This window comes from Erythrolamprus reginae, chromosome 1, assembly GCF_031021105.1.
Source record: "Erythrolamprus reginae isolate rEryReg1 chromosome 1, rEryReg1.hap1, whole genome shotgun sequence".
Taxonomy (NCBI): Eukaryota; Metazoa; Chordata; class Lepidosauria; order Squamata; family Dipsadidae; genus Erythrolamprus; species Erythrolamprus reginae.
In genome coordinates, this window is record NC_091950.1 from 57,139,171 (window position 1) to 57,153,166 (window position 13,996).

The following is a 13,996-nucleotide window of genomic DNA, read 5'->3' on the forward strand; positions in this document are numbered from 1 at the left end:
AGCGTTCTGGCTCGTAGCCCACCGTTGCTATTACTGCTTTTTATTGTGATTTCTGGAAGTCAGAGAGAGAGAGAGAGGGAGGGGAAGAGAGGGTGGGAGAAGCAGAGAAGAAAGGAGAGATATAACTTCAATGCACTTCTGGATACCATTAGTAAAGTAAACATGTCTAAAACAGGCATATTCATTAATTTCTCAGAATATTAATCACTGTTCCTGGCATGTTCCTCATAATTTTTTAAAATATAAAACAAATGTTGTTGTGAGCCGCCCCGAGTCTTCGGAGAGGGGCAGCATACAAGTCCAACTAATAAATGAATAATAAATAAATGATTTGTAATCTTTTGTGAAAATTCCTTTTGAGCTTAAAACTCTATTCCCTAAATTGTCGCTTGGGACGTTTTCCAGCATTTAAAAAAGATTATACAGTGTTCCCTCGCTTTTCGCGGGGGATGAGTTCCAAGACCACCCGCGAAAGTTGAATTTCCGCGAAGTAGAGATGCGGAAGTAAATACACTATTTTTGGCTATGAACAGTATCACAAGCCATCCTGTAACACTTTAAACCCCTAAATTGCAATTTCTCATTCCCTTAGCAACCATTCAGATTATTACTCACCATGTTTATTTATTAAAGTTTATTAAAAAAAATATTTATTAAAGGCAGACGAAAGTTTGGCGATGACATATGACGTCATCGGGTGGGAAAAACCGCGGTATAGGGAAAAACCCCGCAAAGTATTTTTTAATTAATATTTTTGAAAAAACGTGGTATAGACTTTCTGCAAAGTTCGAACCCGCGAAAATCGAGGGAACACTGTATTATAAAGATGCTAACTGAGAACCAAAACTTTGGAGAAACACTGTGTTTGAGTACTTGTTCATGCAAGCCCGAATTGCATTTTTTTCTTTTTTTCTTTTTCATCTTGCAGGAAGATCTGAACAGAGAAACCCTCCACAGGCAGTTTGTGTTAGTAAGGAACTTTACCAACACAAGTCATGTGATGCAGTATGGAAACATTGTGAGTAATTAATAGTAGGGAAGTGCTGAGACAGGTTTCTGTGGTAAAAGCCTTCTACCCAGAACTGAAAAGGCTTCTGGAATGAGAAGTGAAACATTTTCAAAGGAAAAACCAAAAAAGTCCCTTGCTTTGTGAAAACCATGATCCAGATGGTTGAGACTCTCCGTAGAGATCCACTTCTGTAAAATTCATTTTAAAAGCTACATTAGAAAAGGGTGTCTGTGTGGAAACCATTTACAGCATCATTCAAGGAATGCAACTTTTAAACTGCCAGGTCTTTGGATGGAAATAAAAAATAAAAAAAAGGGAGGGGGAATGGAGAATTAATTAATTATTTTATTTGTTTGTTTGCTGATTGATTGATTGATTGATTGATTGGATTTATTGGATTTATATGCTGCCTCTCTCCGGGGACTTAGGGCGGCTTACAACATATTAAAAAGAACAATAGAATACAAATCCTAACTCCAATTAATTAAAAAAAAACCACTATCTAATTTTAAATCCCCATTATATTAAAAATCAGTCATTCCCACTCAATAACAACATGCATATCATTTGACGGCCAGGGGGCTGGAGTCTAATGGCCCCAAGCCTGGCGGCATAGATGAGTCTTTAGACTCTTACGGAAGGTGAGGAGGGTGGGGGCAGTACGAATCTCCAGGGGGAGCTGATTCCAGGGGCCCCTACAGAGAAGGCTCTCCCCCTAGCTCCCACCAAGCGACATTGTCTAGTTGACAGGACCTGGAGAAAGCCGACTTTGTGCGACCTAACCTGTCGCTGGGACTTATGCGGCAGAAGGCAGTCCTGCAAGTAACCTGGTCCTTTACTTTCCTTGTTTTATAGCTTCTAATTAAGATCTAACTTTCAGTAGATTAGCTCACCATAGTAGGCATGGCCCTGGCTTCTGTGAGGATAAAGAATGGCCAAACTGTCTTCCCTAACTTAAGTTTTCCAAATCAACTTCACATAAGGGGCAGACTCCTTCCCAGTTCTAGGATTGGGATGATGCTGGAGCTGTTTAGCACAGGGAACAATGGAAGCTCACAATTTTGCTGTACTACAACTCTTGGTCCCCAGTGAGTCTACCTGATAAATACTTTTATAAAAGAGTCCCCTAAATGTACTTCCATTTATTTTATTTTTTTCAAGTGGCTGACTCTTTATTTTTCCACTTGCAGTCTATCTCTCGTATGAAAGTAATACAGTTCCAAGGGTTAAAAAAGAATTCTAGCATCTCCGTTTCATTGCCGCCAGTCGATCACTATGACCTCACACCTAGCCCTGATGTGCCCCTTGCAATTATGAAGCGAAAACTGATGGCCACCAATGACATCTATGAAGCAAAGGCAATTTTAAAAGAGATGAATACACACCTGGAGGTAAGAGTGAAGAGGAAATGCAACATGGGCTTCAGTAGAAAAGGATTGTCTTGTGTTACTGTGAAAAATATCTCCTTTAGAACAACAATGTCCCATTTCACATATGGGGCTAAGCCAGTGCTTCTCAGTTATTTTCTGTTACTCCTCCCTAGGAAGAAGTAAACATTTTGCATACACACACACACATACAACTCTCTGCCGTGACTTTAAATGGTATTGTGGCCCGCACAACCTACCACTCCCAAATTGCGCCCCACTGCAAGACCCGGGTCCCACCTGACACCTGTACCAGTATCCATCACATTCCTCAGCGTTGTGTCCAGGGCAGCCAATTCTAAAAGAGAATAATAATAATAATAATAATAATAATAATAATAATAATTATTATTATTATTATTATTATTATTATTATTATTATTATTATTATTATTTATTAGATTTGTATGCCGCCCCTCTCCAAAGACTCGGGGCGGCTCACAACAACGATAAAAACAATATTATAATGGCACAAATCTAATACAGTATTAAAAAACTAAAAACCCTATCATAATTAAAAACCAAACAGCACATACATACCAAACATAAATTATAATAAGCCTGGGGGAAAGATGTCTCAAATCCCCCATGCCTGGCGGTATAGGTGGGTCTTAAGTAGTTTACGGAAGACAAGGTGGGTGGGAGCAGTTCTAATCTCCGGGGGGAGTTGATTCCAGAGGGCCGGGGCCGCCACAGAGAAGGCTCTTCCCCTGGGGCCCGCCAGACGACATTACTTAGTCGACGGGACCCGGAGAAGGCCAACTCTGTGGGACCTTATCAGCCGCTGGGATTCGTGCGGTAGCAGGCGGTTCCGGAGGTACTCTGGTCCAATGCCAATGTAGGGCTTTAAAGGTCATGACCAACACTTTGAATTGTGACCGGAAACTGATCGGCAGCCAATGCAAGCCACGGAGTGTTGTAGATACGTGGGCGAATCTAGGAAGCCCCACGATGGCTCTCGCGGCCACGTTCTGCACGATCTGGAGTTTCCGAACACTTTTCAAAGGTAGCCCCATGTAGAGAGTGTTGCAGTAATCGAATCTCGAGGTGATAAGGGCATGAGTGACTGTGAGCAATGACTCCCTGTCCAAATAGGGCCGCAACTGGTGCACCAGGCGAATGTCTCGCGAGTTCAATCAAACTTCTAGAACTCGCGAGACGTTTTCTTTTAGAACGGGCTGCCCTAGATACAACACCGAGGAACGGGATAGAGGCACTGGTACAAGTGCCAGGTAGGACACATATCCTACTCTCTGCGGCAAAAAAGCATGTTCCCTGGGGTCATGCACCCCCCTGGCATTGCTATGTGCCCCCCAGGGGGGCACGCCCCACTATTTGAGAAACACTGGGCTAAGATGAGACTGACCAAGCTGAAGCCACAGGGGTTCATGCCAAGCCTTTCACTGACAGTGATCCCCCCCCCCTCAAAAGCAGTATGGCTTTCTCACTAGGGAAATATCTTACATTTTATAATGCAAGCTTTACAAAAAGGGACCTTGCCATAAGCAGGAAAAAAACAGCTGTAACACGCCTACTTTGCATCTTGGCTCCATTTATTCTGCCCCCTCTGTCCCAGTGTGTAAAATGTGGCTCCCCAATTAGCAAAAATAAAAATAAATGCTCACCTTTATTTTAAATCATGCTTAATCCGGATTATTACTACTGTATATCTCAATCTGTGCTAAATTCACGTAAACTAAATAAACTACAGTATATCATGATTTAACATGATGTTTAATTCATGCTACTCTTTTCCCCAAAGGGTTGAAAATGTGCTATTAAATGTATTTCAGTATTTGAGCAGTAAATGATGCCTTTGAATTGTAGTGCTAGGAACTACTATTGAGAGAGTAGTACATAGTACAGTGATACCTTGTCTTACAAACCCCTCGTCATATGAACTTTTAAAGATGCGAATCCTGGGTTTAAGATTTTTTTGCCTCTTCTTCCAAACTATTTTCCCCTTACGAACCTGCCGTTGCTGGGATGCCCCACCTCCAGACTTCTGTTGCCAGCTGAAGCGTCCGTTTTTGCGATGCTGGGATTCCCCTGCAGCATCGCAAAAATGAGGAAGTCCGGAGGTGGGGTTTCCCATGGAGGGGAGCCTCAGGGGAATCCCACTAGCGCGAAAATGGGCGCTTCGGCTGGCAACGGAAGTCTGGAGGCGGGGCATCCCAGCAGCGGCAGGTTCGTAGGGTGAAAATAGTTCGGAAGAAGAGGCAAAAAAATCTTAAACCCGGGGTTCGTATCTTTAAAATTTCGTATGATGAGGGGTTTGTAGGATGAGGTATCACTGTACTTTGTACTACTCTCTCAATAGTAGTTGAGGGAGGAACTATCTATTTTGGAGAACTGCTCCCTCTCTCTTTCTACTTTGAATTAGGCAAGTAACAACTGTTGATTTAAAGTTCATCATACTAAGCAGGGATAATGGAAGACCAGCTAACCAGTTTGCCATAGTCCTCCCTATATAGCAAATTGCTGAACTCCAAAAGTCTTGTCTTATTATTATCATTATCATTATACTTTTTTATTATTAAAGTCTGGCACCAGAAGCATTAAACTTGGATGTTTTATTGTATGGAAGATTGGCAAGGATGTTCTTAAGAAAAGGGAAGTTAAACAATCAGTGAGCTAAAAATAGATAAAGTGCAAGTAGTCTGGTTCATTTCAGCTGAGTTAAATAATGCAGACTTCATTTCAGGTGTCAATGCAGACTTGAAATATCATTTTTTTAAAAATGTATTGGGTTCAGATTTAATCTGGTTTAAAGGAAAATATTGAGATCTAAATCTTAGTGCATTTTGAGTATATTAAATTCCATTAACTTCTCAAATAATGGGGTACCTCCCACAGGGGGCATGGAGTGGTGCCAGAATAGAATAGAATTCTTTATTGGCCAAGTGTGATTGGACACACAAGGAATTTGTCTTGGTGCATATGCTCTCAGTGTGCATAAAGGAAAAAGATATATTTGTCAAGAATCATGTGGTACAACACTTAATGATTGCCATAGGGGTCAAATAAGCAATGAAGAAACAATATTAATAAAAATCTTAGGATACAAGCAACAAGTTACAGTCACACAGTCCTAAGCGGGAGGAAAACGTTGATAGGAATGATGAGAAAAAACTAGTAGAAATAGAAGTGCAGACTTAATAAAAAGTTGAACAGGGGGGGTGCGTGTGACCCCAGAGAACATGTGTGGTCCCACTTCATCAATTCCCCCAGATAAGGGAGTGTTTTTCCAGTTGCACACTGCTCCGAACCTAGAAGAAAAGGTGGCCAGGAGGGGTGGGGCAGCTGGGTGGGTTTTTCTTGTTCTTGGCGGGAACCGTGGTAGCCATGAATGGCGTGGCGAACCTGCAGCTGGACAAGTAGGAGCATTCTCTAACTGAAAACAGGCTCCACTGAGTTCAGTGTGACTTACTCCCAGGTAAGTGGGTAGAGCAGCCTTCCCCAGCCAATAGTATGCTTGCAGCTTATAATAAGTAAAATAATAAATATTAACACTAAAATTCCACTGGGGCCCAGATCCAAGAGTTGGGGGCGCAAAATGTTTACTTCTTTCTGGGGGGGGGATAATAATAATAATAATAATAATAATAATAATAAATAATAATAAATAATAATAATAAATAATAAATAATAAATAATAATAAATAATTGGGGATTGGGAAATTCAAAAAAGTGTTTTAAAAAACAAAATATCAGTCTGAATGAGGAGGAAGATAACATTAAGAACAAGTGTTATGAATGGCATGGGACCAAATATTTTCCTAAAATTTGGCCTTGAAAAGCTATTAAGATGATTGTAGGCCAGTTGTAGGAGAGAAAACATTCATGTGCAAGTGAATATAGACAGTTCTCATTTAGTGTCTGTCTTATACAGCAATTCTTTGCATTTACACAGTCATGAAAAAAATAACTTTTGCAACCAGTCCTTGCAATTACAAAATGAAATTTTGAAGCAAAATCAGAAAATTGTGATGTTTCACTTAGTGGTTGCTGAGTTACTAGTCTCACTGGTAATGGTAAAAGCCTGTTCTTGGTTTACTTTATCACGAAAGAAAATGAAAATTGTTCCAGCATCCATTCATTCTTTTGGTGCTTTTGAGGAATTCTTGTTACATTTCTAAGATGCTAAAAAGATTGGGTTTTTTCCCTGTATTTTCTCTTTTAGGCCAGACAGGTGATTCAGGAATCAATGAACAAGATCATCCTTTTATTAACGGGCTCTAAAGAGCATGCAAATAAAATGTTGTTGTCTAGACTGAAGCTCAGAAATTATGACTGCTACGAGTCAGCAATGGATCACTTTAAAAAACAATGCTTTAACTGGCACAATCCTTTGGTAAGTTAACTCAAGGTGTTGGGGAGATAACGGGATTGGAACTGGACTTACTTATAACTGTGTACAGTTTAAAAACTGGTCTGTTATATTTGTACAGGAAGCAAAAGTTCAATTTGGTCATTTGGTTGACTGGGATTATGAACATTTTCATTTTTGTTTTTCCATTTGAGCAAGAAGTAAATCTTACAATCTTAATAGAGTTGTCTGGAATTGTCAAGGGCTTGTTTCAAGATACAGTGGTACCTCATCATACGAACTTAATTGGTTCCAGGAGGAGGTTTGTAAGGTGAAACGTTCGTAAGATGAAACAATGTTTCCCATAGGAATCAATGTAAAAGCAAATAATGCGTGCAAATCCTTCAGGAAAATCCCAAACTTTAGAAGGGAGGCGAACAGAGGGCAGGGAGGAGCAGCTAAAGGGGGCGGGTGGAAGAAGCAAGGCTAGGCTAAAGGGTGAGTGGGAAGGAAGAAAGACAAGGGGGGGCGTCCCTCCCTTTTCTTTCTTCAAAAGACACCGTTTCAGTGCCTTTGCAAGCACGTTGTTATCTGCAAAATCTTTCCTCCTCCAAGCCGCCCCTCCCTTTTCTTTCTTCAAAAGACACCGTTTCAGTGCCTCTGCAAGCAAGCTGTTCTCTGCAAAATCTTTCCTCCTCCAAGCTGCCCCTCCCTTTTCTTTCTTCAAAAGACACCCTTTTCAGTGCCTTTGCAAGCACCTTGTTCTCTGCAAAATCTTTCCTCCTCCAAGCCGCCCCTCGCTTTTCTTTCTTCAAAAGACACCCTTTCAGTGCCTTTGCAAGCACCTTGTTCTCTGCAAAATCTTTCCTCCTCCAATCCGCCCCTCCCTTTTCTTTCTTCAAAAGACACCCTTTCAGTGCCTTTGCAAGCACGTTGTTCTCTGCAAAATCTTTCCTCCTCCAAGCCGCCCCTCCCTTTTCTTTCTTCAAAAAAGGGGAAAAAAAGAAACCCCTTCATCCCAGCAGCAGCTGCTTGGGTTTGTAAGGTGAAAATAGTTCGGAAGAAGAGGCAAAGAAATCTTAAACACCGGGTTTGTATCTTGAAAACTTCATTAGAAGAGGCGTTCGTAAGATGAGGTAAAACTGTACTTTGATTTTGAATAAGATAACATTGCAGCAGCCTTGGGAAAGCAGTGTATTTTATATCCTGTTGTAAGATATATTGGGCATAGTGTTTCTGAGCTTCCATTTCTTGCATCCTTGATTTGGCCACATTGGTTGGGGCTGCTGGAAGTTATTCTTCAAGAGTGAAAGGTTAAGATTCCTCATTCCTGGTTTGGTAAAACTTCTTAGCATTCATTTTTTATTTGCTGTGAAATCCAACTTTGTTCAACAGAATAAAAAATTACTGAAATATAATCCATTGGAGGGGGGAAATTTGGTATGGTGTGTGCCTACGTCATGATAGAAAATTGGGTTCTCCACTGGATTCAACTATGCCTATAAAAAGGTCAGCCATGGCTTTGTCACTTCACTTGTGAACTGTTGCAATTTGTTCTATAAGAGCTGACCTTCAAGATCATTCAAAAGTGTCAGATGATCCAGCAGGAGAAGGCTCACTTGTTAGAGGTGTGCCAAATAATTTCTTTTAAAAAAATCCTTGCACAAAACACTACTAAGAGAGCTGCATTGGCTGCCATCTAGCTTCAGGTTACTATTAAAGGTGCTAGTTGTCACTTGGAAAGCTTCACATGGCTCGGGCATATATCAGTGGGACCATCTCCTCAGGTTGAATCTGCCCACCTGGGGCAATCGGAAGAAGAAGTCTTGTTAGGCATCATGACTTACCGTCAATGTTCCCTCTAATTTTTTCCCGCTGTGGGCAGAAAAGTATAGTGTCTGAGCGACAGTCCCTTTGGGACTGGGCGGCATAGATAAATAAATAAATAAGGAAAGAAAATCCTCTTTTTTATTAAAAGAAATTAATAATAAAACAAAACCAAATCTGTTACTATTATTATCTTCTCTTTTTCCATCCCTGTCTCCTCCCCCCTTGTGTGTGTGTGTGTATGTGTGAACTCTTGAACTATTTCCAGTTAGAGGTGAGCTATTGGAAATGGTTCAAGAGTTCACGCACACACACACACACACACACACACACACACAAACGGCTGGGGGGGTTTTTCTCTGTTATTTTTTGGGTGCTTTTTATCATATGCTTTAAATCAAGAGTCATTTCTCTCTCTCTCTCTCTCTCTATTGCTTTCTTTCTCACTCTTTCTTTCTTTCTATCTCTTGCTTTGTTTCTCTTCTCTCTTGCTAGCTCTCTCTCACCCCCTTTCATCTCTCTCTCTCTCACTCTTTCTATCTCTCTTGCTTTCTTTCTCTTCTCTCTCTTGCAGTAGCCGTGGGGCGGCGGCAGGGTGATCAGCTGTGAGGCGGAGCTCCGGAACTGAGGCACCGACGGCAAGGGGGCTGGGAGAGCGCTTTCTCCCAGCCCCCTCGCCGTCAGTGCCTCAGTTCCCGAGCTCCACCTCACAGCTGATCACCCTGCAATTGGGGAACGCCTGCCCTGCCTCTACTGGAGCCCCCTTGCTGGAAGTCTGAGATGAAAGCGCTCCCAGCGAAGGGTCTGCGAGGGGCGGGGCGGGCATTCCCGAAGTCCGCGGAGAAAGCACTCTCTCGCAGCCCCCTGGCTGGCAGCGCTTTCATCTCGCAGCCGCGGCGGCGTGAGAAGTCGCGCGTCAAAGCAGGAGGCGGCGAAGGAGGAGAGGGGGAGGATCGGGCGAGCGAGGGGCAGGGCCGAGAAGCCAGGGGTGCAAGGGGGTCGGAGGCACGGTGGGGAGGCAGGGGTGGCTCTCTTTCCTTTTACTGCCGGCGCCTCCCCCCCCCCCCCGCGGGCTGGCAGGGGGATGGGGAGCGCGCACCCGTGGAAAAGGGCGCGCACGGGGGTATTTGGGGGTGCGCGCCTGCTCACGGGTGCAGCTTACGGGGAACGGTGCTTACCGTATGTACTTATGAGTATGCCATCTGCAGTCTCCTGCTGAGGTTTTTCAGTGATGGTATAGTAAATCCCATTATTTGGGCATCCATCCCTTATGCTTCTGAAGAGCTGTAACAACATAGTTCTTGAGAAGAGCATTTGAAGACGAGCATTACTTTTTCTTTAAGGGAAGGTACATCAGATTGGCTGTTTTGCTCTTGGTTTTACTATTGTTATGTCGGCTTGCTGTGAGTTTCTCTGAGTTTTCAGAAATTGAGCAACTGAAGAAAATGGATAAATCCATTGAACAGGAATACTATTAATAAAATCTAAGAAAATAGCTTATTGGGTGGTGAAAAGTAATTTCTCTTGTTTGTGTTTATTTTCAGTATGAATATGCTCTGAGACAGTTATACGCCTTGGTAAACGTCTGTGAAACAGGGTATCCCGTTGACAGGTAAAAAAAAAAAAGCACATTGTATTTTATTAATCTGCTGAAGGGCAATATTTTATAATCTTTTATAATCAAAGGCCACTTTAAAAAGGGGAGGCTAAAAGCCATAAAGGATATAGCAGTGACATTCCTGGATGGAATTTTCCTTGTCTTCATGTGATTTTAATTTTTTTGAAAAACTAATTTGCTTTCAAATTTCTATAATGTAATCTCAGTAGGATTTCAAGATCCATTGTCCATTGTTGTCAGCCCTAGTCTACTGCTAAGACATTTTTATTGGTGCTCTGTAAAAATGTGCTTTAGTGGTTGGTACTTTATAACATTTTGATGTATAAATATAAAACACTAATGCTATGTTTTAATGATTTATCATTGTTTCCTCCTGCAGAATACAGTTGGCCATGGATCAAGTGTGCCTTGGATAACTATCCATTCCAGTGAAATCTACCTCCTTTCAAATCAATTAATCAATAACCATGACATTAATCTGGAATAATCAACAAGGAATTAACACAAAGCAAAATCATTTACAGGCATATGTTACAAAGCAACAAGCCCACGTGTATTTTTAAAACAAGTGACTGGTTGCTACACTTTTAAGTTTTCACAATATGCAGTGCTGTGATCCCACCCAGGTCTGTGTTTTACTCCAATAGCTGCTTCTGGGTTTCCCTGGTTCTTCAGAGCCCTCCCAGTTGTCACCTGGATTCCTCTGTGTCAGCCTGGGATACTTTTATTTGTAATACTTTACGAATGGGCTGACTTGTGGAAGCCCTTCTTATGAATTGAAATATGTTTGTTATAATCCTTTTACAGAGGCTTTGGGTTTCTCAACCATTTACGGGTGACCCAATAGATTTCCCAAAACTCCCTTTTGTGAATGTAATAATCTTGGTTTTTATAATTGTAGGCCAGTGCTTTTATGATTTGAAGGATACATTATTAATTAAAAAGTTTACATTGCAAGAATAAAAAGCCATCAATCCCTCCTCATTAAAGCTGGGGGTGGGAGCGGGACGTGCTACAACGCTTTAACATGATTCAGCTTCATTAAGGAAGGAATCAAGGTCTCGAAGCTCAGGAGTGAGGGAAGAATTATTTTGCAGCTTCTCCTGAAAGAGAATATATATTGTGTTTGTTTTAAAGTCTGATGTATGTTTACAAAGGTTGATAGGAGACACTGCCATATTTAGGGCAAACTTTGAATTAAAAAGAAGTTGATAAACCATTTGTGCGCTTCTGTAGTTTTTGTGTTTAAATGGGCGATATGTTTGTTTGTTTGCTTATTTATTTATTCATTCATTCATTCAATTTTTATGCTGCCCTTGTCCTTAGACTCAGGGCGGCTTACAACATGTTAGCAATAGCACTTTTTAACAGAGCCAGCATATTGCCCCCACAATCTGGGTCCTCATTTTACCCACCTCGGAAGGATGGAAGGCTGAGTCAACCTTGAGCCGATGATGAGATTTGAACCGCTGACCTTCAGATCTGCAGTCAGCTTCAGTGGCCTGCAGTACAGCACTTTACCTGCTGCACCACCCCGGCTCTTATTGTTTATTACCTGTAGGCTTTTACCTGAGAAACCTGAAGTGCTTTCTGTAATCTTTAGAGTTCCCCAGGATTTTAGGAAAGATTGCTTGAAGATAAAATTCATAGCATTGGGAAAGTTAGCATGAATGGAAGTTTTTCCAATAAAACTAATCTGGAAATTATTCTGCTAGCTTCCTGAAGCAAACAACTAAGTTGTTCTTGGCCCTTAAACCTGTACAAAGAAATCATTTGGGCAGAAATTTGAACCTTATTTTAGCATTAATCACTGTGTTCTTTGTGGCGCTTGTAGATTAGAGAACCACAGCAATCATGAGTTTCATATTGAAAAGTAAAGGTTCTTCATTAATTAGCTTAGTAAGAGGGAAGATTCTGAAAATCTGAATTATTTGAGATCTGCTGTCAAAAAAACCCCCTTCATTTATGCCAATCTTGTGAACCTTGATAAATGGCATTTATCTAATATTCATACTATTTGTTTCTTTGATCCAAGTTTTTTTTATCCTGCTACTGAAACCATGGATATAGACAATATGGTGGCCATGACTGAGTGGGACCCTGCTCTTATTACAACTATTTCACATGAGTTATATAAAAAGATTGCCAACTATATTAGTTATGGCTGCCATTTTGACTTTTTTTTTTACACACACACACACACACACACACACACACACACTGACTCCTGAATGGACAAAATCTTAGCCAGTGGGTGGGTGGAGGTAGGAAGGGAGACTAGAAGATGGGATCTTAATTTTATGACTTAGCAGAAGTAGTTGGTCAAAGATTTGGGAACTTTTAGTGCTTTAGTAAGTGAAACAAATGGTTTCAAGTTTGCACAAGAACAAGGTATTTATTTTGTCACTTAAAATCCCCTTTCCAGGGAAAGGGGATATGGGAAAATGAAATGTTGGGGTTTGCCCACTAAATTTTCTTTATTAAAAAGTTATATCTAATCATACTTGTACTATACAGTTCCTAAACTTTTCCCATAGTTTTATTCCTGTGTTTCTCAACTTCAGCAAGTTTAAGACAGGTAGACATCTTAATTCTGGGAGTTGAAGTCCACACATCATAAACTTGCTAAAGTTGAGAGTCATTGAACTAGATGTGTCGTGTTTTAACATAAATACCTTTGATGCCTCATTTCTGATGCCCCATGAAAACATTATTTTGCAGTAGTTCTACTGTCTGGCAGAGTAGAGGTGGGAGGAGTGGGGAGCCCACTTCTGGGGTGGCAGAGGGCCGGAATATACTGGTGGGGAGAGGCTGATATGGTGGGAGCCATGGGGTAGGCCGCTCTTGGGGAACAAGGGCTCAATGTTTAAAAGCGATCCCTTGTTCCGGCCCTGTGAACTCTACCTGGGGTACTGGTGATAGGCAAAATCCAGACTCTGGGCTCAGGCTGTTGTTGCTTAATGCCAGGTTGGTTGTAAATAAAGCTCACCTCATCTGGGATTTACTCATGGATTAGGAGGCCGACATGGCATGTGCGACTAAGATCTGGCTGGGTCCCGAGGGAGGTGTTCCCCTTGGAGATGTGCCCAGCTAGGTTTTGGATGTGGCATCAGCTGCAATCCCAGAGAAGAGGAGAAGGCGTGGCTATCCTAGCCTGTGAGACCTTTGGCCTATGCAGGCTCACTGCACCCGAGCCAGTCAGTTGTGACTTCCTCCTTATGAAGTTGGACCTAGGGGTTCAGGTGGGCTTGTTGCTCACGTACCTGCCTCCCAGCTGTGTGACAACAGCCCTGTCTATGCTACTTGAGATAGCTGGGTTGGCAGTTGAGTTCTCCAGACTTGTAGTCTTGGGGGACCTTAATGTGCCATGACCCAGCGAATCCTCTGGGATGGTGCAGCGGTTCATGGCTTCCATGTCAACCATGGACCTGACCCAGGTAATTCAGGGTCCGACTCACGGGGGGGAGGCTCACACTCTCGACATGGTATTCCTCGGGCAGTTGAATCATGATCTGAAGGGTTTAGAGATATCACTTTTGTCATGGTCAAATCATTACCTGCTGTAGCTTGATTTTAGGGCTTCAATCCTCTCCTGCAAGGAGGCGGATCTGATTAGGTGGTTCCGCTCCAGATGGCAAGAGGTGGCAAGATCTGTGTATCATTCCACCTTGGTTGCATTTGCAAAATCCCACCCAACTGCCCTGTTTAGGGTGACTCGCTCCCTCCTTAACTGTGTGTGTGTGTTCACAAATCTTTGCAGGGTAGTGCTGAGGACTTTCATAAGATTTTCGCAGATACAATTGCTC

General features: G+C 42.0%; 1 protein-coding gene across 2 annotated transcripts in view; it reads left to right on the forward strand.

Annotated features, from left to right (window-relative positions):
• Window positions 1-11,409, forward strand: part of LGMN (legumain) — a 43,830-nt gene extending 32,421 nt beyond the window's left edge. For both annotated transcript variants that reach the window (XM_070753084.1, XM_070753092.1), the window contains exons 10-14: window positions 929-1,018; window positions 2,200-2,400; window positions 6,620-6,790; window positions 10,117-10,184; window positions 10,570-11,409. In XM_070753084.1, the coding sequence (XP_070609185.1) occupies window positions 929-1,018; window positions 2,200-2,400; window positions 6,620-6,790; window positions 10,117-10,184; window positions 10,570-10,606 (567 nt within the window). In that variant the 3' untranslated portion in view covers window positions 10,607-11,409. The remainder of the gene's footprint in view (window positions 1-928; window positions 1,019-2,199; window positions 2,401-6,619; window positions 6,791-10,116; window positions 10,185-10,569) is intronic.
• Window positions 11,410-13,996: the final 2,587 nt, after the last annotated feature.